Source organism: Ranitomeya imitator, chromosome 5, assembly GCF_032444005.1.
Source record: "Ranitomeya imitator isolate aRanImi1 chromosome 5, aRanImi1.pri, whole genome shotgun sequence".
Classification (NCBI taxonomy): Eukaryota; Metazoa; Chordata; class Amphibia; order Anura; family Dendrobatidae; genus Ranitomeya; species Ranitomeya imitator.
The window spans coordinates 158,720,217-158,745,882 of NC_091286.1; the positions used below are offsets into that span (position 1 = coordinate 158,720,217).

The following is a 25,666-nucleotide window of genomic DNA, read 5'->3' on the forward strand; positions in this document are numbered from 1 at the left end:
AAAGCGCTAGTAAACAATTTCAATACACAGTGCCAATGATCATCCACAGGTATCCAGGATATATAAATTGATTAATAAATAATATCCCTGATGCTAAAGTGCATGGTGCAATCTAAATCATCTCGCATAGCCAGCAGGCAAGGAGCCCTTTAAACATCAGTACTTATCATGTAGGGACACAATCATCTCTGCCATCATAGAAATAATGACACACCAGCAACATTGATACTCATCTGTAAGTTGCGGTGTTGCATCCTAATGTCCCGGAAACACCGTTGTATGGATACAGATGACACAGAGCGCTAGTCAGCAATGTCCCCGAAACAATGCCTGACGTGTTTCCCCCCCATAAATATAACGGGGGTTCATCAGGGGTTCCGCAGCCGCACATATTATAAGAGCTCTTATAAATAAGGAAGAAGATAGGCACTATAGTGGCTACGGCAGAGTCGAAGACCGAACTCAGTCTCGCCCTGATGCTCGGAGACCAAAATTTGAAATCATAATGTTATAAATACCAGGCTACAATTTTTTTCACTATAAGTACGGTATGTATCAGTATACCAGCGCCATTATAGTATGTCTTTAATATGTATAACACTGATGACAGGTTCTCTTATAGATAAGCTGCTGCCAGAAGAATCAGTGGCGCGCCTGGCCAAAGAAAGTATTCTTGTGTATAGAGGAGTCCACAGAGATGTCTGTCAGCCAAATCATGGTTTTGCCGACAGCTATGTTGTGTATGGGGAAGATTAAATAGTAACAGTCATTTAAAAATGTATTTTCATAAATCAGTAGTGCAGGTGAAAATAACAAACTTAACACATATCATCAGATGAATCTACTTCTTTCTCCGCCAGGACTAATCTCTCATTCTCCAAATTCTTAATCCTGAGGTCAAATCTGTCTTGAGTGGACACAGACTTTCCCATTACCAAGATATGAGAGATGAGTGTTGGTGTCAAAGTTCTATAGAACAAGCAGCAGAATGTCTGTTTGTAGTTTCTCAATAGAATTTTAAAAAGCATCAACTGTCTTCTCCTGTTTCAGTAATGGTAAGATTGGTCTTCACTGAATACAGATTTTGCAGATTTTTCCCATGAATTGAGTGAAAGATCAGTCCAGGAGGAGAAAGAAGCAGACTTGTCTGATGACATACAGTGGCATGTAAAAGTTTGGGCACCCCTGGTCAAAATTACTTTTATTGTGAACAGTTAAGTTGAAGATGAAATGATCTCTAAAAGGGCTAATGTTAAAGATGACACATTTACTTTGTATTATAGCGGGAAACAAAATTGTATTTTTTTACATTTTAAAAGGGATAATGGAATAATGCAAAAGTTTGGGCGCCTTTGGAGATTTGTGTGCTCAGATACATTTGACCTTACTTAGCCTGTTAAGATTATGGCTTGTTCACTATCATCGTTAGGAAAGGCCAGGTGATGCAAATTTACCAGCTTTATAAAAACCCAGCATACTCTAGCCTTTGGCCAAAAAACAGCAGCCATTGGCTCTTCTAAGCAGCTGCCTATGAAAATTGTGGAGGCCCACAAAGCAGAAGGAGGCTATAAGAAGATGGCAAAGGGTTTTCAAGTTGCCCTTTCCTCATTTTGAAATGTAATTAACCCCTTTTTGACCTCGGACGGGATAGTACGTCCGAGGTCAGATCCCCTGCTTTGATGCGGGCTCCGGCGGTGAGCCCGCATCAAAGTCGGGACATGTCAGCTGTTTTGAACAGCTGACATGTGCCCGTAATAGGCGCGGGCAGAATCGCGATCTGCCCGCACCTATTAACTAGTTAAATGCCGCTGTTAAACGCAGACAGCGGCATTTGACTACCGCTCCCGGCCGGGCGGCCGGAAATGACGTCATCGCCGACCCCTGTCACATGATCGGGGGTCGGCGATGCGTCAGGATGGTAACCATAGAGGTCCTAGAGACCTCTATGGTTACTGATCACCGGTGGCTGTGAGCGCCACCCTGTGGTCGGCGCTCACAGCACACCTCCATTTCTGCTACATAGCAGCGATCAGCAGATCGCTGCTACAATTAGGGCCAGAAATATTTGGACAGTGACACAATTTTCACGAGTTGGGCTCTGCATGCCACCACATTGGATTTGAAATGAAACCTCTACAACAGAATTCAAGTGCAGATTGTAACGTTTAATTTGAAGGGTTGAACAAAAATATCTGATAGAAAATGTAGGAATTGTACACATTTCTTTACAAACACTCCACATTTTAGGAGGTCAAAAGTAATTGGACAAATAAACATAACCCAAACAAAATATTTTTATTTTCAATATTTTGTTGCAAATCCTTTGGAGGCAATCACTGCCTTAAGTCTGGAACCCATGGACATCACCAAACGCTGGGTTTCCTCCTTCTTAATGCTTTGCCAGGCCTTTACAGCCGCAGCCTTCAGGTCTTGCTTGTTTGTGGGTCTTTCCGTCTTAAGTCTGGCTTTGAGCAAGTGAAATGCATGCTCAATTGGGTTTAGATCTGGAGATTGACTTGGCCATTGCAGAATGTTCCACTTTTTGGCACTCATGAACTCCTGGGTAGCTTTGGATGTATGCTTGGGGTCATTGTCCATCTGTACTATGAAGCGCCGTCCAATCAACTTTGCAGCACTTGGCTGAATCTGGGCTGAAAGTATATCCCGGTACACTTCAGAATTCATCCGGCTACTCTTGTCTGCTCTTATGTCATCAATAAACACAAGTGACCCAGTGCCATTGAAAGCCATGCATGCCCATGCCATCACGTTGCCTTCACCATGTTTTACAGAGGATGTGGTGTGCCTTGGATCATGTGCCGTTCCCTTTCTTCTCCAAACTTTTTTCTTCCCATCATTCTGGTACAGGTTGATCTTTGTCTCATCTGTCCATAGAATACTTTTCCAGAACTGAGCTGGCTTCTTGAGGTGTTTTTCTGCAAATTTAACTCTGGCCTGTCTATTTTTGGTATTGATGAATGGTTTGCATCTAGATGTGAACCCTTTGTATTTACTGTCATGGAGTCTTCTCTTTACTGTTGACTTAGAGACAGATACACCTACTTCACGGAGAGTGTTCTGGACTTCAGTTGATGTTGTGAACGGGTTCTTATTCACCAAATTAAGTATGCGGCGATCATCCACCACTGTTGTCATCCGTGGACGCCCAGGCCTTTTTGAGTTCCCAAGCTCACCAGTCAATTCCTTTTTTCTCAGAATGTACCCAACTGTTGATTTTGCTATTCCAAGCATGTCTGCTATCTCTCTGATGGATTTTTTCTTTTTTTTCAGCCTCAGGATGTTCTGCTTCACCTCAATTGAGAGTTCCTTTGACCGCATGTTGTCTGCTCACAGCAACAGCTTCCAAATGCAAAACCACACACCTGGAATCCACCCCTGACCTTTTAACTACTTCATTGATTACAGGTTAACGAGGGAGACGCCTTCAGAGTTAATTGCAGCCCTTAGAGTCCATTGTCCAATTACTTTTGGTCCCTTGAAAAAGAGGACGCTATGCATTACAGAGCTATGATTCCTAAACCCTTTCTCCGATTTGGATGTGGAAACTATCATATTGCAGCTGGGAGTGTGCACTTTCAGCCCATATTTTATATATATAATTGTATTTCTGAACATGTTTTTGTAAACAGCTAAAATAACAAAACTTGTGTCACTGTCCAAATATTTCTGTCCCTAACTGTATGTAGCAGAGCCGATCGTGCTGTGCCTGCTTCTAGCCTCCCATGGAGGCTATTGAAGCATGGCAAAAGTAAAAAAAAAAAAAGTTAAAAAAAATGTGAAAAAAATAAAAAAAAATATAAAAGTTTAAATCGCCCCCCTTTCGCCCCAATCAAAATAAATCAATAAAAAAATAATAAAATCTACACATATTTGGTATCGCCACGCTCAGAATCGCTCGATCTATCAATTAAAAAAAAGCATTAACCTGATCGCTAAACGGCGTAGCGAGAAAAAAATTCGAAACGCCAGAATTACGTTTTTTAGTTCGCCGCAACATTGCATTAAAATGCAATAACGGGCGATCAAAAGAACGTATCTGCACCAAAATGCTATCATTAAAAACATCATCTTGGCACGCAAAAAAGAGGCCCTCAACCGACCCCAGATCACGAAAAATGGAGACGCTACAAGTATCGAAAAATGGCGCAATTTTTTTTTTTTTTTAGCAAAGTTTGGAATTTTTTTTCACCACTTACATAAAAAATAACCTAGTCATGTTAGGTGTCTATGAACTCGTACTGACCTGGAGAATCATAATGTCAGGTCAGTTTTAGCATTTAGTGAACCTAGCAAAAAAGCCAAACAAAAAACAAGTGTGGGATTGCACTTTTTTTGCAATTTCACAGCACTTGGAATTTTTTTCCCGTTTTCTAGTACACGACATGCTAAAACCAATGATGTCGTTCAAAAGTACAACTCGTCCCGCAAAAAATAAGCCCTCACATGGCCAAATTGACGGAAAAATAAAAAAGTTATGGCTCTGGGAAGGAGGGGAGTGAAAAACGAACATGGAAAAACGAAAAATCCCAAGGTCATGAAGGGGTTAAGAAATGTCAATTAACCCCTTCCCGACTTTTGACGCACCGTATGCGTCATGAAAACCTGTGCCATTCCGACCTGTGACGCAGCATATGCGTCATGGCCGGATTGGGCTCCTGCAGGCCGGGTGAAAGGGTTAACTGTAATTTCACCCGGCCTGCAGGGACAGGAGGAGTTGTACTTTAGCCCCCCTTCCCCCCCCCCCCCCCCGTGGCTACGATCGCTCTGATTGGCTGTTGAAAGTGAAACTGCCAATCAGAGCGATTTGTAATATTTCACCTAAAAAACTGGTGAAATATTACAATCCAGCCATGGCCGATGCTGCAATATCATCGGCCATGGCTGGAAACACTTATGTGCCCCCCACCCCACCGATCGCCCCCCCAACCCCCGATCTGTGGTCCGCTCCCCTCCATCCTGTGCTCCGCTCCCCCGTCCTCCTGTCCGCTCCCCCCGTGCTCCAATCCCACCCCCTGTGCTCCAATCCAACCCCCCTGCACTCCGATCCACCCCCCGTGCTCCGATCCACTCCCCCGTGTTCCGATCCACCCCCCCATGCTCCGATCCACCCCCCCATGCTCCCCCCTCCCCCCCACTCCATCATACTTACCGAGCCTCCCGGGGTCCATCTGTCTTCTTTCCTGGGCACCGCCATCTTCCAAAATAGCGGGCGCATGCGCAGCGCGCCTGCCGAATCTGTTCCAATGTGAATTTTGATCACTGTGATAAAACCTCGCAGTGATCAAAATAAAAAAAAAAACAGTAAATGACCCCCCCCCCCCCTTTGTCACCCCCATAGGTAGGGACGACAATAAAATAATGAATTTTTTTTTTTTTCCACTAAGGTTGGAGTTAGAACTAGGGTTAGGGTTAGGGTTTCGGTATGTGCACACGTATTCTGGTCCTCTGCGGATTTTTCCGCAGCGGATTTTGATAAATCCGCAGTGCTAAAACGCTGTGGTTTTATCGCGGATTTACCGCAGGTTTTCTGTGCATTTCACTGCGGTTTTACAACTGCGATTTTCTATTGGAGCAGTTGTAAAACCGCTGCGGAATCCGCAGAAAGAAGGGACATGCTGCGGAATGTAAACCGCTGCGTTTCCGTGCAGTTTTTCCGCAGCATGTGTACAGCGATTTTTGTTTCCCATAGGTTTACATTGAACTGTAAACTCATGGGAAACTGCTGCGGATCCGCAGCGTTTTCCGCAGTGTGTGCACATACCTTTAGAATTAGGCTATGTGCACACGGTGCGGATTTGGCTGCGGATCCGCAGCAGTGTTCCATCAGGTTTACAGTACCATGTAAACCTATGGAAAACCAAATCCGCTGTGCCCATGGTGCGGAAAATACAGCGCGGAAACGCTGCGTTGCATTTTCCGCAGCATGTCAATTCTTTGTGCGGATTCCGCAGCGTTTTACACCTGTTCCTCAATAGGAATCCGCAGGTGAAATCCGCACAAAAAACACTGGCTATCTGCGGTAAATCCGCAGTTAAAACGCAGTGCCTTTTACTCGCGGATTTTTCAAAGATGGTGCTGAAAAATCTCACACGAATCCGCAACGTGGGCACATAGCCTTAGGGTTAGGGTTGGAATTAGGGTTGTGGTTAGGGTTAGGGGTGTGTTGAGATTAGGGTTGTGGTTAGGGGTGTGTTGGGGTTAGGGTTGGAATTAGGGTTATGGCTACAGTTGGGATTAGGGTTAGGGGTGTGTTGGGGTTAGTGTTGGAGATAGAATTGAGGGGTTTCCACTGTTTAGGCACATCAGGAGTCTCCAAACGCAACATGGCGCCACCATTGATTCCAGCCAATCTTGTATTCAAAAAGTCAAATGGTGCTCCCTCACTTCCGAGCCCCGACGTGTGCCCAAACAGTGGTTTACCCCCACATATGGGGTACCAGCATACTCAGGACAAACTGCGCAACAATTATTGGGGTCCAATTTCTCCTGTTACCCTTGAGAAAATTAAAAATTGCTTGCTAAAACATCATTTTTTAGAAAAGAAATTTTTTTTTTTATTTTCATGGCTCTGCGTTATAAACTTCTGTGAAGCACTTGAGGGTTCAAAGTGCTCACCACACATCTAGATTAGTTCCTTTGGGGGTCTAGTTTCCAAAATGGGGTCATTTGTGGGGGATCTCCAATGTTTATGCACACAGGGGCTCTGCAAACGTGACATGGTGTCCGCTAATGATTGGAGCTAATTTTCCATTTAAAAAGGCAAATGGCGTGCCTTCCCTTCCGAGCCCTGCCGTGCGCCCAAACAGTGGTTTACCCCCACATATGGGGTATCTGCGTACTCAGGACAAACTGGACAACAACATTTGGGGTCCAATTTCTCCTATTACCCTTGGCAAAATAGGAAATTCCAGGCTAAAAAATCATTTTTGAGGAAAGAAAAATTATTTTTTATTTTCATGGCTCTGCGTTATAAACTTCTGTGAAGCACCTGGGGGATTAAAGGGCTCAGTATGCATCTAGATAAGTTCCTTGGGGGGTCTAGTTTCCAAAATGGGGTCACTTGTGGGGGAGCTGCAATGCTTAGGCACACAGGGGCTCTCCAAACGCGACATGGTGTCCGATAACAATTGGAGCTAATTTTCCATTCAAAAAGTCAAAAGGCGCGCCTTCCCTTCCGAGCCCTGCCGTGTACTCAAACAGTGGTTTACCCCCACATGTGAGGTATCGACGTACTCGGGAGAAATTGCCCAACAAATTTTAGTATCCATTTCATCCTATTGCCCGTGTGAAAATGAAAAAATTGAGGCGAAAAGAAATTTTTTGTGAAAAAAAAGTACTTTTTCATTTTTACGGATCAATTTGTGAAGCACCTGAGGGTTTAAAGTGCTCACTATGCATCTAGAGAAGTTCCTTGGGGGGGGTCTAGTTTCCAAAATGGTGTCACTTGTGGGGGAGCTCCAATTTTTAGGCACACGCGACATGGTGTCCGCTAAAGAGTGCAGCCAATTTTTCATTCAAAAAGTCAAATGGCGCTCCTTCCCTTCCCACGGCTTCCCTGCGGAGACGTACATGCGGCGCGTCTTTCCAGACTGCAGCATGTCAATTTATCTTGCGGAGACGCTCAGTCTCCGCAAGATAAATGTCCCTGTACAATTTATTGGGCGCGGTGATGTCCGCTTTGGACGGAGCGGACATGTGCTGCGTCCAAAGCACTGCCAGTTCTTGACTGTGGGAACATAACTTGGGTATATTTTCTTCTTCAACTTGTGTAAATGTTCACAATAACAGTAATTTATTCTTTTTAATGTTTACAGTTGATTTTTAAATAAAAATTAAATCGATGATTACTCTTAAAGGAGTGACCGTCTGTCACCTAACTAAAATTTAACAGAGAATGGTATTTGAGGAAGACGATTGTGGCACATAAACCCAAGAATTTTAGCTAACTGGAGGCCACTGCCCATGAAGCTCTCGCTAAGAATCCTTAAAAATGCTTTGCTATTGTGTGGCTAAGGCTGGAGTCACACTACAGCGAGATACGGCCAAGTCTCGCAGGTTAAAAAAAAGCTCTGGCACCGGCACTCCCGAGTGGAGCGTGCGGCTCCATGTATTGCTATGCGGCCGCACACTCCGCTCTGGAGTGCCGGTGCCAGAGCTTGGTTTTAACCTGCGAGACTCTGCCGTATCTTGCTGTGTGTGATCCCGACCTAAGAATCACTTCTGCAGCAGGTCAAAAAGGCCAAAGGGGCTATACAACACTTCCCAAGAAGGGGTTTAGTAATTCTGCAGCTGCAGTAGTCAGTTAACGTGGCATGTTGGCTTGAATTTGTTATATTAATTGTTGAGTTATTTAAATTGTTCTCGTTTGTTTATTGCAAACAGCAGAAAGTCTGTAAATGTTACTAGTAAGCCTAATTTGACTCGGATATTGAATAATGTTTATTCCAACTGTACATGTATGTCACATATGTGAATGTGGTTAAATTAAGTATGATTTCAATGATCTGCTGTCATTTGCAGAAAAGCCTCTGTATGCCAGTCTCCCATGCAGTCACTTAACCATGTCTTCAGGGTACAAGACACCACAGAAGATAGCAGCAGTAGCAGCATCATAACTTCCCCCTCCACCCCAATTTTATCCCTCTCGCCCCCACCTAAAGTAAAAAGTATTGGATGTCTCTCTCCTGTAGTCTTTGCCTGCTAGTTATAGTTTTGCTGCGATTGTTTTGTTTGATTTGATGCCTCTTTTATGCTACTTTCATCCATTGTTCCTCATGAAAATGTTTTGCTTACTAAAGTGTTCATTACCTAAATGTTGTAAGAAGGTCTTGTTTGTCAGCTTTCATGTTCAAGAAATAGGTTACAAATCTTTATTTTTTCCGTTCCTAATATATTCTTTTAACTGCACCAAATGTTTTGTTCCTTCTGGGTAGAGATGTCTTTTATAACTTGAAATAAAGATATCACACTGCGTCTGACTTCATTATTTCTTGTTTGTGTTTGCTCATTTTAGATGATGTCTTGCATACGTTGACTGGAGCAATGTCACTTCTCAGGCGTTGTCGGGTGAATGCTGCCCTAACCATACAACTGTTCTCTCAGCTATTCCATTTCGTTAATATGTGGCTGTTCAACAGGCTGGTGACTGACCCCGACTCCGGCTTGTGTTCTCACTACTGGGGAGCCATTATTCGTCAGCAGCTAGCTCATATAGAGGCATGGGCCGAAAAGCAAGGCTTGGAGCTAGCTGCTGACTGTCACCTTAGCAGAATCGTTCAGGTAGGTACAATAAAATTAACTGCAGAATTGGCTCCACTTGATCAAGAACCATGGATTTAATCCTTATGCTTCACAAAATATTTTGAAGAATTTTGCCATACTCAAGAGAAATCTAGATTCTAATTTATAAAATATCCAACAAGGATATAAAAAATTTCCAAGAAGGTGTAACTTTTGTAAGAAATTTTTAATAAAAATGTGTACAGCTTTGCGAATGATTTGCAAAATTCTTCTGCATCTCTTTTACAAAAACTTTTAAATTTAATGAAAACGCAAATTCTGCAACCAAAACCTGTTTTATATTTGTACAATGTACAAATATATATTCCCAAGGCAAGAAGCTTTAAGGGAACAAGGTGAGGGGTTATATGTTAATTCATGCAATCAGTTATTTCTAAACACCTAGTGTTCAAGATGCCATATATACATCTGTCTCTGTATCAAAGAGCTTGGGATAAAAATTATATTGATATCAGCATTGCACCTATTTTGTCTTCTTATAGGCAACAACTCTTCTTACCATGGACAAGTACACGCCTCAGGATATCCCCAACATTAACAATACCTGCTTTAAACTAAACTCTCTGCAACTTCAGGCTCTTTTGACAAATTATCACTGTGCCCCAGATGAACCTTATATTCCTACGGTAAATAATAAAGAGATTGCATCAAAGTCTGCTTGAGATTCTCTTAAAGAAGTTGTCCAGCTGTAGGTATTTGTTGACCGATCTGCAGTATAGGTCATCAATAGCAGATTGATGGGAGTCCAACACCTACAGGTGCTTCTCACTAAATTAGAATATCATCAAAAAGTGTAATTTATTTCAGTTCTTCAATACACAAAGTGAAACTCATACAGCTCTGGCAAAAATTAAGAGACCACTGCACAGTTTTATAAAAATCAGCTTCTCTACATGTCTGACAGCCATTCCATTCCAGTGTCGGTTGAATTCCAACCAGAGTTCACCTCATTCTACTTAATGTACTTCTGATTAGGTGATCACCTGAACCAAATCTTATTTAATGAAGGAAAGTATAAAAACACTGCTGTGGTGTTCACAGTCCTCTTGCAATAGGACAAGCTGGATGGCAAAACAAGTGCTTGTAATATCCCAAATGTAATAGAAATGAAAAAATTACTTTTAACCATGCCAAATGGGTTGAAAAGGAAAGTCTTGAGTGAGGAAAAGAAGGGCTCAATTCTGGCTTTACTAGCAGAGGGACACAGTGAGCGTCATGTTGCCTCCATCCTTAAAATTTCTAAGTCGGCAGTCCATTACAACAAGGTCAAGCAGCAGATATTGAGGACAACAAAGCTACAGACCGACAGAGGGCGAAAACGACTCTCTACTGACCGGGATGACCGTCATCTTATTTGAATGTCACTGAGCAACAGCAGGATGACGTCAAGTGACCTACAAAAGGAATGGCAAATGGCAGCTGGGGTGAAGTGCACACCAAAAACAGTTCGTAACAAGCTCCTAGAGGCAGTACTCAAGTTTTGTAAAGGTAGAAAAAAGCCTTTCATCAATGAGAAAGGAGAGCCAGGCTGACGTTTGCCAAAGACCATAAGGATAGGATCATAGAGGACTAGAGTAAGGTAATCTTCTCTGATGAGTCTAATTTTCAGCTTTGCCCAACACCTGGTCATCTAATGGTTAGACTGAGACCTGGAGAGTCGTACAAGCCACAGTGTCTTGCACCCACTGTGAAATTTGGTGGAGGATCGGTGATGATCTGGGGCTGCTTCAGGAAGGCTGGAATTGGGCATGTTAATCTTTGCGAAGGACGTATGAATTAACCGCATACACTGTTATCCTGAAAAAACAGTTGTTTTTTCTGCTCAGGCAATGTTCCCCAACTCTGAGGACTGTTTTTCCAGCAGGACAATGTGCCATGCCACACAGCTAGGTCAATCAATGTGTAGATGAAGGACCACCACATGAAATCCCCGTCATGGCCAGACCAATCTTCAGGCCTGAACCCCATTGAAAACCTCTGCAATGTAATCAAGAGGAAGATTGATAGTCACAAGCCATCAAACAAAGAAAAACTGCTTAATTTTTTGTACCGGGAGTGGCGTAAGGTCACCCAAAAGCAGTGTGAAAGACTGGTGGAAAGCATGCCAAGAGGCAGGGAAGCTGTGATTAAAAATCATGGTTATTCCACAAAATATTGATTTTTGAACTTTTCCTGAGTTAAAACATTAGTATTGTTGTTTCTAAATGATTATGAACTTCTTTTTTGCATTATTTGAGGTCTGCAAGCAATGCATTTTTTTTGTTATTCTGACCATTTCTCATTTTCAGAAAATAAATGCAAAATTTATTGCTTGGAACTTGGGAGACATCTTGTCAGTAGTTTATAGAATGAAAGAACAATTTACATTTTACTCAAAAATATACCTATGAGGAGAAAAGTCAGACAAACTGAAAATTTTGCAGTGGTCTCTTAATTTTTGCCAGAGCTGTATAATATATAGTCATTACAAACAGAGTGATACACTATTTCAAGTGTTTATTTATGTTAAAGGGAACCTGTCACCCCCAAAATAGATGGTGACATAAGCTCACCGTCATCAGGGGCTTATCTACAGCATTCTGTAATGCTGTAGATAAGCCGCTGATGTTACCTGAAAGAGGAGAAAAAGAGGTTAGATTATACTCACCCAGGGGCGGTCCTGCTCCGATGGGTGTCTCCGGTCCGGAACAGCGCCTCCCATCTTCTTTCCATGATGTCCTCTTCTGGTCTTCACGCCGCGGCTCCGGCGTACCTTGTCTCCCCTGTTGAGGGCAGAGCAAAGTACTGCAGTGCGCAGGCGCCGGAAAGGTCAGAGAGGCCCGGCGCCTGTGCACTGCAGTACTTTGCTCTGCCCTCAACAGGGCAGACAAAGTACGCCTGCGCCGGAGCCGCGGCGTGAAGACCAGAAGAGGACGTCATGGAATGAAGATAGGAGGCGCCGGAGCGGACCTGAGATACCCATTTGACCGGGCCGCAGCGGGACCGCCCCTGAGTGAGTATAATCTAACCTCTTTTTCTCCTCTTTCAGGTTACATCGGGGGCTTATCTACAGCATTACAGAATGCTGTAGATAAGCCCCTGATGACGGTGAGCTTACCTCACCATCGATTTTGGGGGTGACAGGTTCCCTTTAATGTTGATGATTATGGCTTACAGCCAATGAGAACCCAAAAGTCATTATCTCAGGACGTGCCGCCGTTCAAAGTGTTTACATTCTGCTGATGGCGCAAAAAACTGTTAGTCTTTGGGGGCTCTGGGTTTTGGACCCCGGTAGATCTACTATTGATGACTGATTTTGTAGATAGGTCATCAAATACCAATGCCAAGACAGCTCTTTTAATTTGTATTACTATTTTCAATAACCCACTCATTTCATGTAGGAGCTAATAGAGAGTGTCAGATCGGTTGCAGAGAACACTGCTGATGAACTGGCTCGCAGTGATGGACGAGAAGTTCAATTAGAGGAAGATCCAGACTTGCAGCTGCCTTTCCTATTGCCTGAAGATGGTTATTCTTGTGATGTGGTACGAAACGTTCCTAATGGTTTGCAGGAATTTTTGGAACCACTGTGTCAAAGAGGTGTGTATGATCAAAAGACATTTTTTGTAAAAGTGCATAAAACATGATCATATGTTACAAATGATTGCATTTATCCGCTGCAAATTTACTTGGTGTTGAGTGTCATTAAAGATTTATTAATTAAAGTGTTGATTTAAAATAAACTTTTGTTCTTGAGAAAACCCCTTTTAACCTTTCGTGACATTTGCAGTATATAGACGTCATGGTTGGGAAGGATTTCTCAACCAATAGAGTATGAGTATATATACATCATGGCGATTGCCTGAGCACAGGTGCTTTGCGCAGGCGATCGCCGCTGGGTTTCAATTGATTCTGACAGCTTACACCCAGCAATCTGTGCCAGGAGCAGTACCCGTACCACTCCTGGGACTGTAACTCTATAAATGCTCTATAAATAGGGCAGCACGGTGGCGCAGTGGTTAGCATTGCAGCCTTGCAGCGCTGGGGTCCTGGGTACTAATCCCACCCAGGACAACATCTGCAAAGAGTTTGTATGTTCTCTCCGTGTTTGCGTGGGTTTCCTCCGGGCACTCCGGTTTCCTCCCACATTCCAAAGACATACTGATAGGGATTCTAGATTGTGAGCCCCATCGGGGACAGTGATGATAATGTGTGCAAAAACTGTAAAGCGCTGCGGAATATGTTAGCGCTATATAAAAATAAACATTATTATTTATTATTAATGCTGCAATTGTTGCGATTGCAGCATTATGTGAGCAAGCAGAGTGAAGACAGCTCCTCTGCCCTTGGATCGGGGACCCCGCGAAGTCATCGCAGGGTCCCATTCGTTCCTATGGTGACACGATGTCGTCATAACATCCGGGTCACCAAGCACTAGCAAATTAGTTAGATCAAGTGCAGAGCAATCTTAACTAATCCAGCATTGCTATACCATATAACTGCGATCATACTGCAGAAAGTGAAAGCCCCATAGTGGGAATAATTAAAAAGAAAAAAAAAAGTTAAAAAAAGTTGTACATTTTTTTTTTAAAAAAATCACAAAATAATTAAAAAAAAATGTATCCGTAAGTAATTATTCTGAGAAAAAAAAGACACAATTGTTATTGCCGTGTCCAGAACGACGCAACTTATCAAACTGTCACACTAGTTAACTCTTTTAGTGAACACCATAAAAGAAATAAATACAAAACGAGGCAAAAAAGCGATGCTTTATCCTGATACCGTCGAACAAAATGTGGAATAAAATGAGATCAAACAGACTACTGTAAATAAAAATGGTACCACTGAAAATGTAATCTTGTCCCACAAGAAACAAGCTGCCACACAGATCAATCAGCCAAAAAATAAAAAAGGAATATCTCTGAAAGTATATGCAAAATATAATATAATATATTTTTTTCTATGCAATAGTTTTAATTGTGTACAAGCACCAAAACATAAAAAATTAATAAATGGGATATTACTGTAATCTTACTGATCTTACTGATCCAAAGAATAAATAAGAATAAAGCTGCCTCATAATTTTTACCACATTTAGTACAGCATAAAAACAAAAAGTAATTCCAGCATTGTTTGTTTTTGTTTATTTTGCCTCCCAAAAATTGGAATAGAAAGCGAAAAATGTTATGAACCAGAAAATTGTACAAATGAAAACATCAACTCGTCCAGCAAAAAAAGCCCTCACATGACTCTTTAAGCAGAAATATGGAAAAATTATAGCTTTCAAATTATGGTGATGTAAAAAAACAAGTTTTTGAAAAAAAAAGCATCTTTAACCACTTTCTGACATCAGGCGTAATAATCCGCCATGTGCCCTGGGCCTTTTTGACCAGGGATGGATTATTACATCTGCATGACTTAAATATTTTATGTGACATATCTCTGTGATTTAAGGGCACGAAAATTCAAAGTTGGAAAATTGTGAAATTTTCTAAATTTTCGCCAAATTTCCGTGTTTTTTTTAATTTTTTCCACAAATGCTAGTCATATCAAAGACATTTTATCACTATTATGAAATACAATATGTCACGAAAATACAGTCTCACAATCACCGGGATCCATTAAAGCGTTCCAGAGTTACTACCTCATAAAAGGACGGTGGTCAAAATTGTAAATATCGTCCTGGTCATTAACGTGCAAACTACCCTCAGGGGCAAAGGGGTTAGACATTACCCGATATAAATGTGATATTGCTGTAATCACACAGACCCGAAGAATAAAGTTGTCTAATCACTAACACCGCACGTGGAAGGTCGTGAAAAATAAAACCAATTCTTCACCTGCTGTTGATTTTTTTTTCATTCTGCCTCCTAAAGATTGCAATAAGACTCAACGCACACTTTGGTTAAAAATAAGTATCCATTACTGACTACCACATTTTTTGTTCTTGATTTCTTTTAGTGTTTCTTAAAGCCAGAAAGTTGTCATTTGAAATGACTTTAGTTTTGTGCCATGTCTGTGATCTGCTTTTTTTCTACAAAATTAAACAACTGAATGAACATCCTCCAAGTCTGGTGGTTCCATAATTTTTGCCAGGAGTTGTAGTAACCCCATTACTATGACCCCTTTCCATCTTCTGAAAGCCCACGTCACCAGTATATTCGTACACATCTGGAATTCCACCTACAGCTGAACCTCAGTGAGGATTGTGATATATACCATATACTGCTATATGATGGTACAATATCGCAGGTTAAAATCACATGACAGGGACTGAAAAATAAGTAAAAAATTAAATTAAATCTCAAAATATGTATTTTTTATATAAATCACATTGCAAAGTCAATTGTATTGCACAATAAACTCTCTAAAGCCAAACCCTGAGAATTGTGGTGGAATTGCAGTTTTTTCACAGTTTCATCCTACTTGGAATTTTTTTCTCATTTTTCAGTATATGATATGGTGTAATGAAAGCTGTCATTGAAAACTGCAACTCTTTGTGCAAACAAACAAACCTTCAAACTGCTCTGTCGCCTGAAAAATATAAATGTATTGGCTCTGGGAAGAAATAAAAGTGACAAGTCTGTTCTGCATAGGTTACAGAAATTTATTATAATGAATTCTTAGAAGGAAAAAAATGTGGTTGAGCGCTTCTGTTTCTACATTTGCAGATTTCACATGTACCGATACTTGGTGTAGTCTTTTCTGATTGTTGTTTTCCCGGCAGGATACTGTAGACTTGTCCCTCATACACGTTCACCTGGGACTTGGACAATTTACTTTGAAGGTGCTGACTACGACAATCACCTCCTGGCTGACAATACCGACCTGGTAAAGTTGCTTGACTAGTTTCGCTGATTATTTATTTAAAGATGTTGTCTCATTGTATCTCATGTTTTTAATCAATTTTTATAGAATTTTTAATGTAGTTTGTGATGCAGAACATATTTCCACACCTACAGCCAAGATTTTCAGCCTTCAACCTGACATAAAGGGTATAGTTTAGCCTGAGGTATGAGTCGAGAGTCCGTTTTTATTGCTGCTAGCCAAGAAGATAAACATATTGGCTAAACAAGAAAGGATGGGAGGAGAACATGTTAGACATGGTGTAACATAGGAGCGGAATCATACTAAAAGGATGAGGCTGGGAGGCAAGGACAAGGAAATATAGATGAGAGAGGGGAGTTATGGAAAAATGCTGACACAACATATCTCTAAGGTCAGAGGAATCTATGAAAAAGATTCATAGCTGACAATCTGGTGTGAATTGGCTCTGATTGCTTAGGTCATTTTGCAGTTGTTTTCCATTTGTATAATAGTATTTACCACCTGTTGCTCTACTCTTCTAGTTTACCTTCAAGCAGTGCTATCTCTTATAGTTTTGCCAAGAGATGATCTGTCCTCTTGAAAGTGAACCTGTCAGCAGGATTTTGTCACGTAACTACAGATGTTTGTCAGGTTGGCAGTGTTAGGCTACGTGCCTGCGATCAGGAACTGGCAGCGCTTTGGTCGCAGCACGTGTTCGCTGCATCCAAAGTGCTGCTTTCTATTGAATGCAGGCGATTCCACATGTATTCACTTAACCATGTGGATTTACTGCATCTAATACATTGTATGGGTGAAATTGACATACTGCGGTCTGGAGAAATGCGCCGCATGTCCATCTCCGCGGGTGAGCCACTGGCGTCCCTGGATGCATAATGGCCATGGGATTTCTTAAAATACCATCCACTATGCTGTAACATCTGGACGCTGCATGTTTACTGATCGTGTGCACATAACCTTATACTGATTAAAATAATACCTGGAATGGATAAATCAGTCTTGTGGTTGTTGTGTAATCAGTAGTGTTGAGCGATATCTTCCGATATCCAGAAGTATCGGATTGGATCGGCCGATATCCAAAAAATATCGGATATCACCGATACCCGATACCAATGCAAGTCAATGGGACACAAATATCGGAATGTAAATAAGCCCTTTCTGTTCTTCTACATCCTGTTCCAGAGGGGGGAAGAGTGTTGGCGGACACTGTGCGTGTCTGTGTGCAGGCCGGGTCTGTGCGGGCCTGCCGGGGATTTATACGGGCCTCTCGGGGGTCTGTGCGTGCCTGCCGGAGCTCTGTGCGGGCTGCCGGGGGTTTGCGTGCCTGCCCGGGGATCTGTGCGGGCTGCCGGGGGTCTGTGCATGCCAGCCGGGGCTCTCTACGGGCTGCCGGGGGTCTGTGCGTGCCTGCCGGAGGTCTGTGCGTGCCTGCCGGGGGTCTGTGCGTGCCTGCCGGGGGTCTGTGCGTGCCTGCCGGGGGTTCGTGCGTGCCTGCTGGGGGTGTGTGCGTGCCTGTCGGGGGTGTGTGCGTGCCTGCCGGGGGTGTGTGCGTGCCTGCCGGGGTTGTGTGTGTGCCTGCCGGGGCTCTGCGTGCCTGCCGGGGCCCTGTGCGTGCCTGCCGGGGCTCTGCGTGCCTGCCGGGGGTCTGTGCGTGCCTGCCGGTGGTCTGTGCGTGCCTTCCCGGGGCTCTGTTCGGGCTGCCGGGGCTCTGTGCAGGCTGCCGGGGGTCAGTGGGTGTGTGCAGGCATCGTCCGATGGGACTAGAAGTCCCATCGGAGGATGCCACATTAGCCAATGATGGTACAGTAGTAGTCCCATCATCCGGCTAATGTGTTGAATGAAAAAAAAACATACATGCATACATACCACATACAATACATCCATACATTACATACAATACATACATATATACATACAGTACATTAAACATAGAGTACATACTCACCATTACTTGTCATTTTGATCCCGAAGCCAGTGTCACTTGCCTCCGGGCAATACTGTAGTTGGACTGGTGAGGTCTGTGTTCCTAATCCCTGTATCCTTTAATATGATACACAATTATTGAACTATGCAGCAAAGCTTCATACCAGTGGAATTCAGGCTTTGATTTTACCCTATGTTGATTTTTTGTCTTTTTAGCCACTGAGAAAAGACCCTGAAATTATCACTGTGACTCTAAAGAAACAAAATGGCATGGGACTAAGTATTGTAGCAGCAAAGGTGAGTGAGTCAATTTCATATGAAAATTAACATAAAGTTTACTGTTGTAAAATTGTACAGTGTATACACTCAAATTTTTATAGCACAATAGTTCTTGCAATGTATGACTTAAGTGACAATTATTTGTAGCATCCATGTATAATGTATACACTGAGCCCAATCATAGCAAGGGCACTTCAAAATCCCACAGGCAGGAGCATAGGAATCTCATGAATGTTATGGTGCTTAAAGAGTTTGTCCACTTTTGGGGAATGTATTTATTTGGTCACCTAAATTATTATTATTATTATTTATTTATATAGCACCATTGATTCCATGGTGCTGTACATGAGAAGGGGTTACATACAAGTTACAAATATCACATACAGTAAACAAACTAACAATGACAAACTGATACAGAGGGGCGAGGACCCTGCCCTTGCGGGCTTACATTCTACAGGACTAAATGAATGCTAAACATTTTTTTGCTATTTGGCTTCAAGAAACATTTGCAGTATATTTTATTTAATATACATATTCAGGTAACTTGCACAGAATTTTTTTCTTTTTTTTTTTTTTCTTTTGTGCAAGACGTTAAAATTCATCCTTTTCAAAAGTAATGAAAGTACAACATATTAAAATTAAAACACACACTGTTTTTTCTTTTTTTTCAGGGTGCAGGACAAGATAAGCTTGGCATCTATGTAAAATCAGTTGTGAAAGGAGGAGCTGCAGAAGTGGTTTGTATATTTAATTTTCATTTTATAGTGATGCCAGGTTTTAATTCAAATGAGCCGCAAATGTACCCATAAATATTTCAGCTTCGCAGGCTGAGCATAAGAGAGGGCCCATTCGCTCAATTTCTTACAACTTGACTTTTTTTTCATCCAATATTGTAAATAAAATAGTTGCGCAGTGGTGACTGCAGAACCAGCTGCAGGCTGATGCTTATACCACTGGTTAAATGACCTGGCAAGGGAAAAAGGGGCATATGGTTCCAACAAGACCCCATGATATTCCCCTCAACTTCTGCAGCACATTCCGATACATTGCCCTCTGGATCCACACATGCCATGTCCTAAATAAGCCCTCTGCTGTGCCCCGAGTAACTCCTTGCCCTTAGCCATGTGCCCTGCTCAAATATTGATCCTCACACTGTTCCTATTATGATTCATGGCCTCCACACTATCCTTTTCTGGAGAATATCACCTCCACGCCGTTGTCCATTATGAACGGTGACCTTCACAGTAAGTCCCCTCTTATGAACTATAACCACCACACCATCCCCTCTTATGAACTGTCGGTCATTCCTATCATGCCATATAAACAATATCTGACTCACTTTATGAACTGTGACCCCCATGCAGTCCATTCCTTATGAATCGTAAGTGAACCACCATCTGCTCTTAGGAACTGTGGCCTATAAGCTTTCCACCTTACACACTGGTACCGCCTTAAGAACAAGGACCTCCACACTATGCACTTCAATTTGTCTGAATTTCCACGTGGCACCCTCCATACTGGCCATCCTTTTGTACACTGCAAACCCTGTAAAGTATCCCCACATTACCCCTTCCTTTGATTTCTGACGCTCACCCCCAATCTAACTTAAACGCCCCTTCAATCTTCAGCTCCACTCTGGAGCACTTACCATCTCACACTCCTTCGCTGTTTCTATGGTGCTTCAACGATGTCTGCAACATGGTGAGGAGACCTAATCATCTAGCTGCTCATCAGAACAGAGAGCTGTTGATGCAAGAAAACGGGTGTAAGAAGCTGGGTGGTGCTGCTGTGTAATGGCTGTATCTCATTGTGCAGGAACATGGTCTGATCATGCCAAATCTCCAGGGCAAGGAGGAAGCAAAAGAGTATACAGATAGGACAGAATGGGTTCGCAAATAATTGTTTATTTTTTAAAGACAGGCAGGGAAATGCTTTATCTCACAAAAGGAATTGTCCATGATCTCATGCTGTAATGTCTGTATACTCTTTTGCTTCCTCCTCTGCCCTGGAACTGTGGTATAAGACCACATCCCTGTACAGCTTCTTCCACCCGTTTTCTTTCTGTTCCTGCAGGAAAGGCACTTTACCACTGCAGTCAATCATTGGCTCCCATATTGACCTTTTAGAGACCATATATTATTAATTCAATTCATTCCATATTTAACACCTATTCTGGAAGTGATGGTGTTAGTGCTTAGAAATACCCCATTCCACTGTGAGAAGTACAATATGATTTTTCAATTGACCGCAGTACTTTCGACCTATTCCTGGACAGTCCTTTTGATTTCAGTATAATGGCTCACTCATACTGCTGTTTAATATGGAGGAGTGCAGTGCAAGAAAACATCGTATTGCACTCTAACCAATGTTGGAACCCTTTGACCATTTAGATGCCGGAATAGCCTTTCTTTCACCCATAATAAGTGCCCTCTGGTCCTTAGTATGGTCCTCGGAAGGAATAAGTCATGCGCCAGTCCTTTGTACTGACCACACATGTATTTATACATGTAAATGAGATCTCCTCAGAGGCATTATTTTTTCTAAGCTAAACAAGCCCAACTTTTCCAACCTCTCCAACTTCTCATCATATGAGAGGCCTTCCATCTCTTATAATAATTTAGTTGCTCGTCTTTGAACTCACTCTAATTTCTGAATGTCCTTTTTAAAATGTGGAGCCCAAAACTGCATCCCATATTCTAGGTCTCGTCTTACCAGTGCTTTATAAAGGGGTAACAATATGTTACGGGATTTTATCTCTCTTTTTATACATCCTAAAATCTTGTTTGCTTTTGTGGCTGCTGTTTGACATTGAGTACTACTGCTCAGCTAAATTTAAACCAGAATGCCTTTTCCTGTTCTGTAGTCCCAAGTACACTCCCATCTATATATATAATTACCTAGGGGGTACTTCTGTCTGTTTCTAACTTCCGTCTGTCTGTAACGGAAATCCTGGGTCGCTGATTGGTCGTGGCTGGTCGGCAGGGACCAATCAGCGATATTGGGGCGGGATTGAAGACTGCTTCACTTTTACTATTGATGCTGCCTATGCAGCATCAATAGTAAATACATAGAATGTTAAAAATAATAATACAAAAACAAAAAATATTATATTCTCACCTTCCGACGTCCGCCGCGGCCTTTCCCGCTCCTTGCGCTCCGGTCCCAAGAATGCATTGTGGCAATGCCCCGAGATCACGTGGCGGTCTCGTGAGACCGCTACATGATCACAGGTTATTGCCGCTAGGTATTACTGGGAACGGAGCGTCGCGAGGAGCATCGGTAAAGGCCTGGGCTGGATCCGGGGGCCGACGGAAGGTGAGTATATAACTATTTTTTTATTTTAATTTTATTTAATTTAATTATTTAATTTTTAACAGGGATATGGTGCCCACACTGCTATATACTATGTGGGCTGTGTTATATACTGCATGGGCTGTGTTATATACTGCGTGGGCTGTGTTATATACTATGTGCCTGTGCAATATACTACTTGCCTGTGTTATATACTGCGTGGGCTGTGCTATATACTGCATGGGCTGTGCTATATACTGCGTGGGCTGTGTTATATACTGCGTGGGCTGTTGTGAGTTCCGCTCTTGGGCTCCCTCCGGTGGTTGTAAGTAGCATTTTTGTGAGTTCTGCTCTTTGGCTCCCTCCTGTGGTTTTGAGCGGTATGGCTGCTTCTTGGATTTAGCTTCAGCAGCTGTTTTCACTGATCGTCTTTCTGGCTCGGCTATATTAGTCTGGCCTTATCCCTCATTCAATTCCAGTTGTCAATTGTTCCTGCCTGGAGTCACTGCTCTTAGGACTTTCCTGACACTCTGACCAGTTCATCAAAGCTAAGTCCTTGCTTGTCCTTTTGCGGTTCTCTTGCTGTGGACTTGATGTTCAGCACTTTGTTTTTGTTCATTTGTCCAGCTTTTCAGTATGGATCTATTCAGCTAAGCTGGAAGCTCTGGGCAGCAGAGTTTGCCCTCCACACCTTTAGTCAGGTGTGGAGATTTTTGCATTTCTCTGTGGTGAACTTTTTCTAGTTTTTATTACTGACCGCACAGCGTTCTGTCCTGTACTATTTTCTATCTAGCTAGAAGTGGCCTCCTGTGCTAAATCTTGTTTCATACTACGTATGTCATTTCCTTCTCCTCTCACAGTCATTATTTGTGGGGGGCTAATCTATCCTTTGGGGATTTTCTCTGAGGCAAGATAGTTTTCCTGCTTCTATCTTTAGGGGTAGTTAGCTCTTAGGCTGTGACGAGATGCCTAGGCAGAGTTAGGAGCATTCCACGGCTACTTCTAGTGTTGTGTTGAGCTTAGGGACTGCGGTCAGTATAGTTGCCACCTGCTCAGAGCTAGACGCATGTCGCTCCTTAATCACCAGATCATAACAGTGGGCTGTGTTATGTACTACGTGGCTGTGCAATGTACTTACGTGGCTGTGCAATGTACTTACGTGGCTATGGTCTATACTACGTGGGCTGTGCTATATACTACGTGGCTGTGCTATATACCATGTGGGCTATGTTATATACTACGTGGCTGTGCATTCTGGAATACCCGATGCGTTAGAATCGTGCCACCATCTAGTTTAATGTATATGCAGCAATAGGATTACTCCGTCCTAGGTGCATTACTTTACATTCATCTACATTAAATCTCATTTGTCAAGTTTTTGCCCATTCAGTCATATTATTCAGATCCTTTTGCAATATTGTAATGTCAAGGTCAAATTTTAATGTCCTACATAGTTTTGTGTTGTCAGCAAAAACGGACACTTTGTTCTGAATCTCATCCACTAGGTCTTTAATAAAAAGGTTAAACATAATTGGTCCTAGCACAGATCCCTGCAGTCCCACTGCTGACTATATCCCATTTAGAGAACGTACCATTTACGACAACTTTGTTTCTTGTCATTTAGCCAATTGTTTTCCCATCTGCATATAGTTAACCCTAGTCCCTGATTCTGCACATTCAGTATAAGGCTGTTATGTGGTACAGTATCAAATGCCTTTGCAAAGTCCAGATAAATCACATCAGTCACATTACCAACATCCAGATTTGCACTTACCTTGTCATATAAACCCAATATGTTAGTTAGACACAATCTATCTTTCATGAATCCGTGCTGGTTATCAGTTATTACGTTATTCTCTGCAATATATTTCTGGAGTTAATCTCTTATAATGCCTTCAAAAACATTGCACATTACTGATATCAGGCTTACCGGTTGGTAATTACCTGGATCCACCTTCTTACCTTTCTTAAATATCTGTATCGCACAGCTATCCTCCAATCCTGTGGCACCACCTGTTACAAGAGAGTCTAAGAATATGAGATACAGCGGTCTGTCAATTACTGAGCCCCATTCCTTCAGTACACGTGGATGAATGCCATTTGGGCCGGGGGATTTGTCAATGTTTAATTTGCTTACATGCAGGCGTACTTCTTTTTGTGTTAACTTAGTTATACAAGGTGGTGAACTTTGATTTTTACCTTGATGAAAGATCACTGGAACAGACAGATCGTTGGTGAACGTGGATGAAAAGTGCCTGTTTCTCAGCCATTTCTTTGTCCTCTATAATTATCTTATCATCTTTTAAGGGGCCATTACCATTTGTTTTTGTTTTTTTGGCATTAATACATTTATAAAACTATGGGGGAAAGATTTTAATGTCTATGGCAATTTGTTTCTCTGTAGATATCTTTGCTAGCTTGATTCCTTTTTTACATTTCTTATTTAGATCTTTATACTCCTGAAATTCTATTTCTTTATTCTCGGCCTTCAAGAATTTGAATGCCCTTAGTTTTTGTCTTTTTAAACTTTGTACTGTCTTATTTATCCAGAATGGTTTCTTTTTATTCCTGGACATTTTATTACCAGAGGGTATAAGTTTTCTACAGGATTTTAGTAGTATTTCCTTACACATGCCCAATTTATGTTCGATATCCCCAGTTACCAAGACATGGTCCAGGTCTACTCGACTAAGCTCTTACCTTAATTTATAGAAATTATCTTTCCTTACATTCCAGGTTTTTATATTTCCCCTTTTAAATTATTGAAAATTACATTGAAACTTACCATATTATGGTCACTGCATCCCAAATCCTCCCTGACCAGTTGATCTTAAAAATTGGTCTGGTCTATTTGACAGAACCAGATCCAGCAGATTGTTTTCCCTGTTAGTTCATCTACCAGCTGAGAGATGTACTTGTCCTGAATTGTGGAGAGGAACTTGCAGATGTGTTTTCTATCCCTGAAAACGATGGATAGCACTTGTTTGAGAATATCGGATTTCTGAGTGAGCTAATAATAATAATTATTTATAATTTTATTTATGTAGCACAAACATATTCCGCAGCGGTTTCCAATTAAGCGATGACATACGGACAATAAATTCAATACAAAGTAGGACAGTTTAAAACAGTTACAGGAGGAGTGAGGGCCCTGCTCGCAGGCTTACTATCTACAAGGGACATAATAGGTGAAAAGTGCTTGTTATTTCAGGTCCCACCATTAAAATAAATTGGGGTTTGCACATGAAGCTGTATGATCCAGTCATCAGCCAGGATCTGTCTGAGTGCAGTTATCATGTTCTGGTGGGTGCAAAGAGGATGCGGAGACCAATGAATAGGAGGGAGCAGTTTCTGAATAATATTTAGAAGGAGGGCCAGGGTAGATTTAGGTTAGTGAGTTGAGGTGACAGGCTTATTTAAAGTGATATGTTTTTAAAGCATTTGAGACTGTTTAAAGGGAACCTGTCACCTGAATTTGGCGGGACTGGTTTTGGGTCATATGGGCGGAGTTTTCAGGTGTTTGATTCACCCTTTCCTTACCCGCTGGCTGCATGCTGGCTGCAATATTGGATTGAAGTTCATTCTTTGTCCTCCATAGTACACGCCTGCGCAAAGCAATCTTGCCTTGTGCAGGCATGTACTACAGAGGACAGAGAATGAACTTCAATCCAATATTGCAGCCATCATGCAGCCAGCGGGTAAGGAAAGGGTGAATCAAACACCCCAAAACTCCGCCCATATGACCCAAAACCAGTCCCGCCAAATTCAGGTGACAGGTTCCCTTTAAAGGGAAGGTGCCACCAGTTTTCTTGTATTTTGTTTTTTTGTGAAATTAAGCTTAAAATAGTAATTAAAATGTATTAATGCAATGTTTGCACTGTTTGCAAACATTTCTATATGAAAAATATTATATATTTTTCTACAACTATACATATTTACCTCTAGGGGGAGCATTTTCCGTTTTAGACCTCAAGCATCTATAGTAAGATTTAGCAGCTCTGCCCCAGGGATATTAGACCACCCAAAAGGGGAGGGAAATGGTGATGTC

The 25,666-nt window shown here is 42.1% G+C and overlaps 1 protein-coding gene across 19 annotated transcripts in view; it reads left to right on the plus strand.

Moving 5' to 3' along the window:
* AFDN (afadin, adherens junction formation factor) overlaps positions 1–25,666 on the plus strand; it is a 447,314-nt gene that overhangs the window by 283,752 nt on the left and 137,896 nt on the right. For all 19 annotated transcript variants that reach the window (XM_069769255.1, XM_069769252.1, XM_069769245.1 and 16 more), the window contains 6 exons: positions 9,035–9,300; positions 9,804–9,947; positions 12,702–12,900; positions 16,028–16,131; positions 18,265–18,345; positions 18,999–19,064. In XM_069769255.1, the coding sequence (XP_069625356.1) occupies positions 9,035–9,300; positions 9,804–9,947; positions 12,702–12,900; positions 16,028–16,131; positions 18,265–18,345; positions 18,999–19,064 (860 nt within the window). The remainder of the gene's footprint in view (positions 1–9,034; positions 9,301–9,803; positions 9,948–12,701; positions 12,901–16,027; positions 16,132–18,264; positions 18,346–18,998; positions 19,065–25,666) is intronic.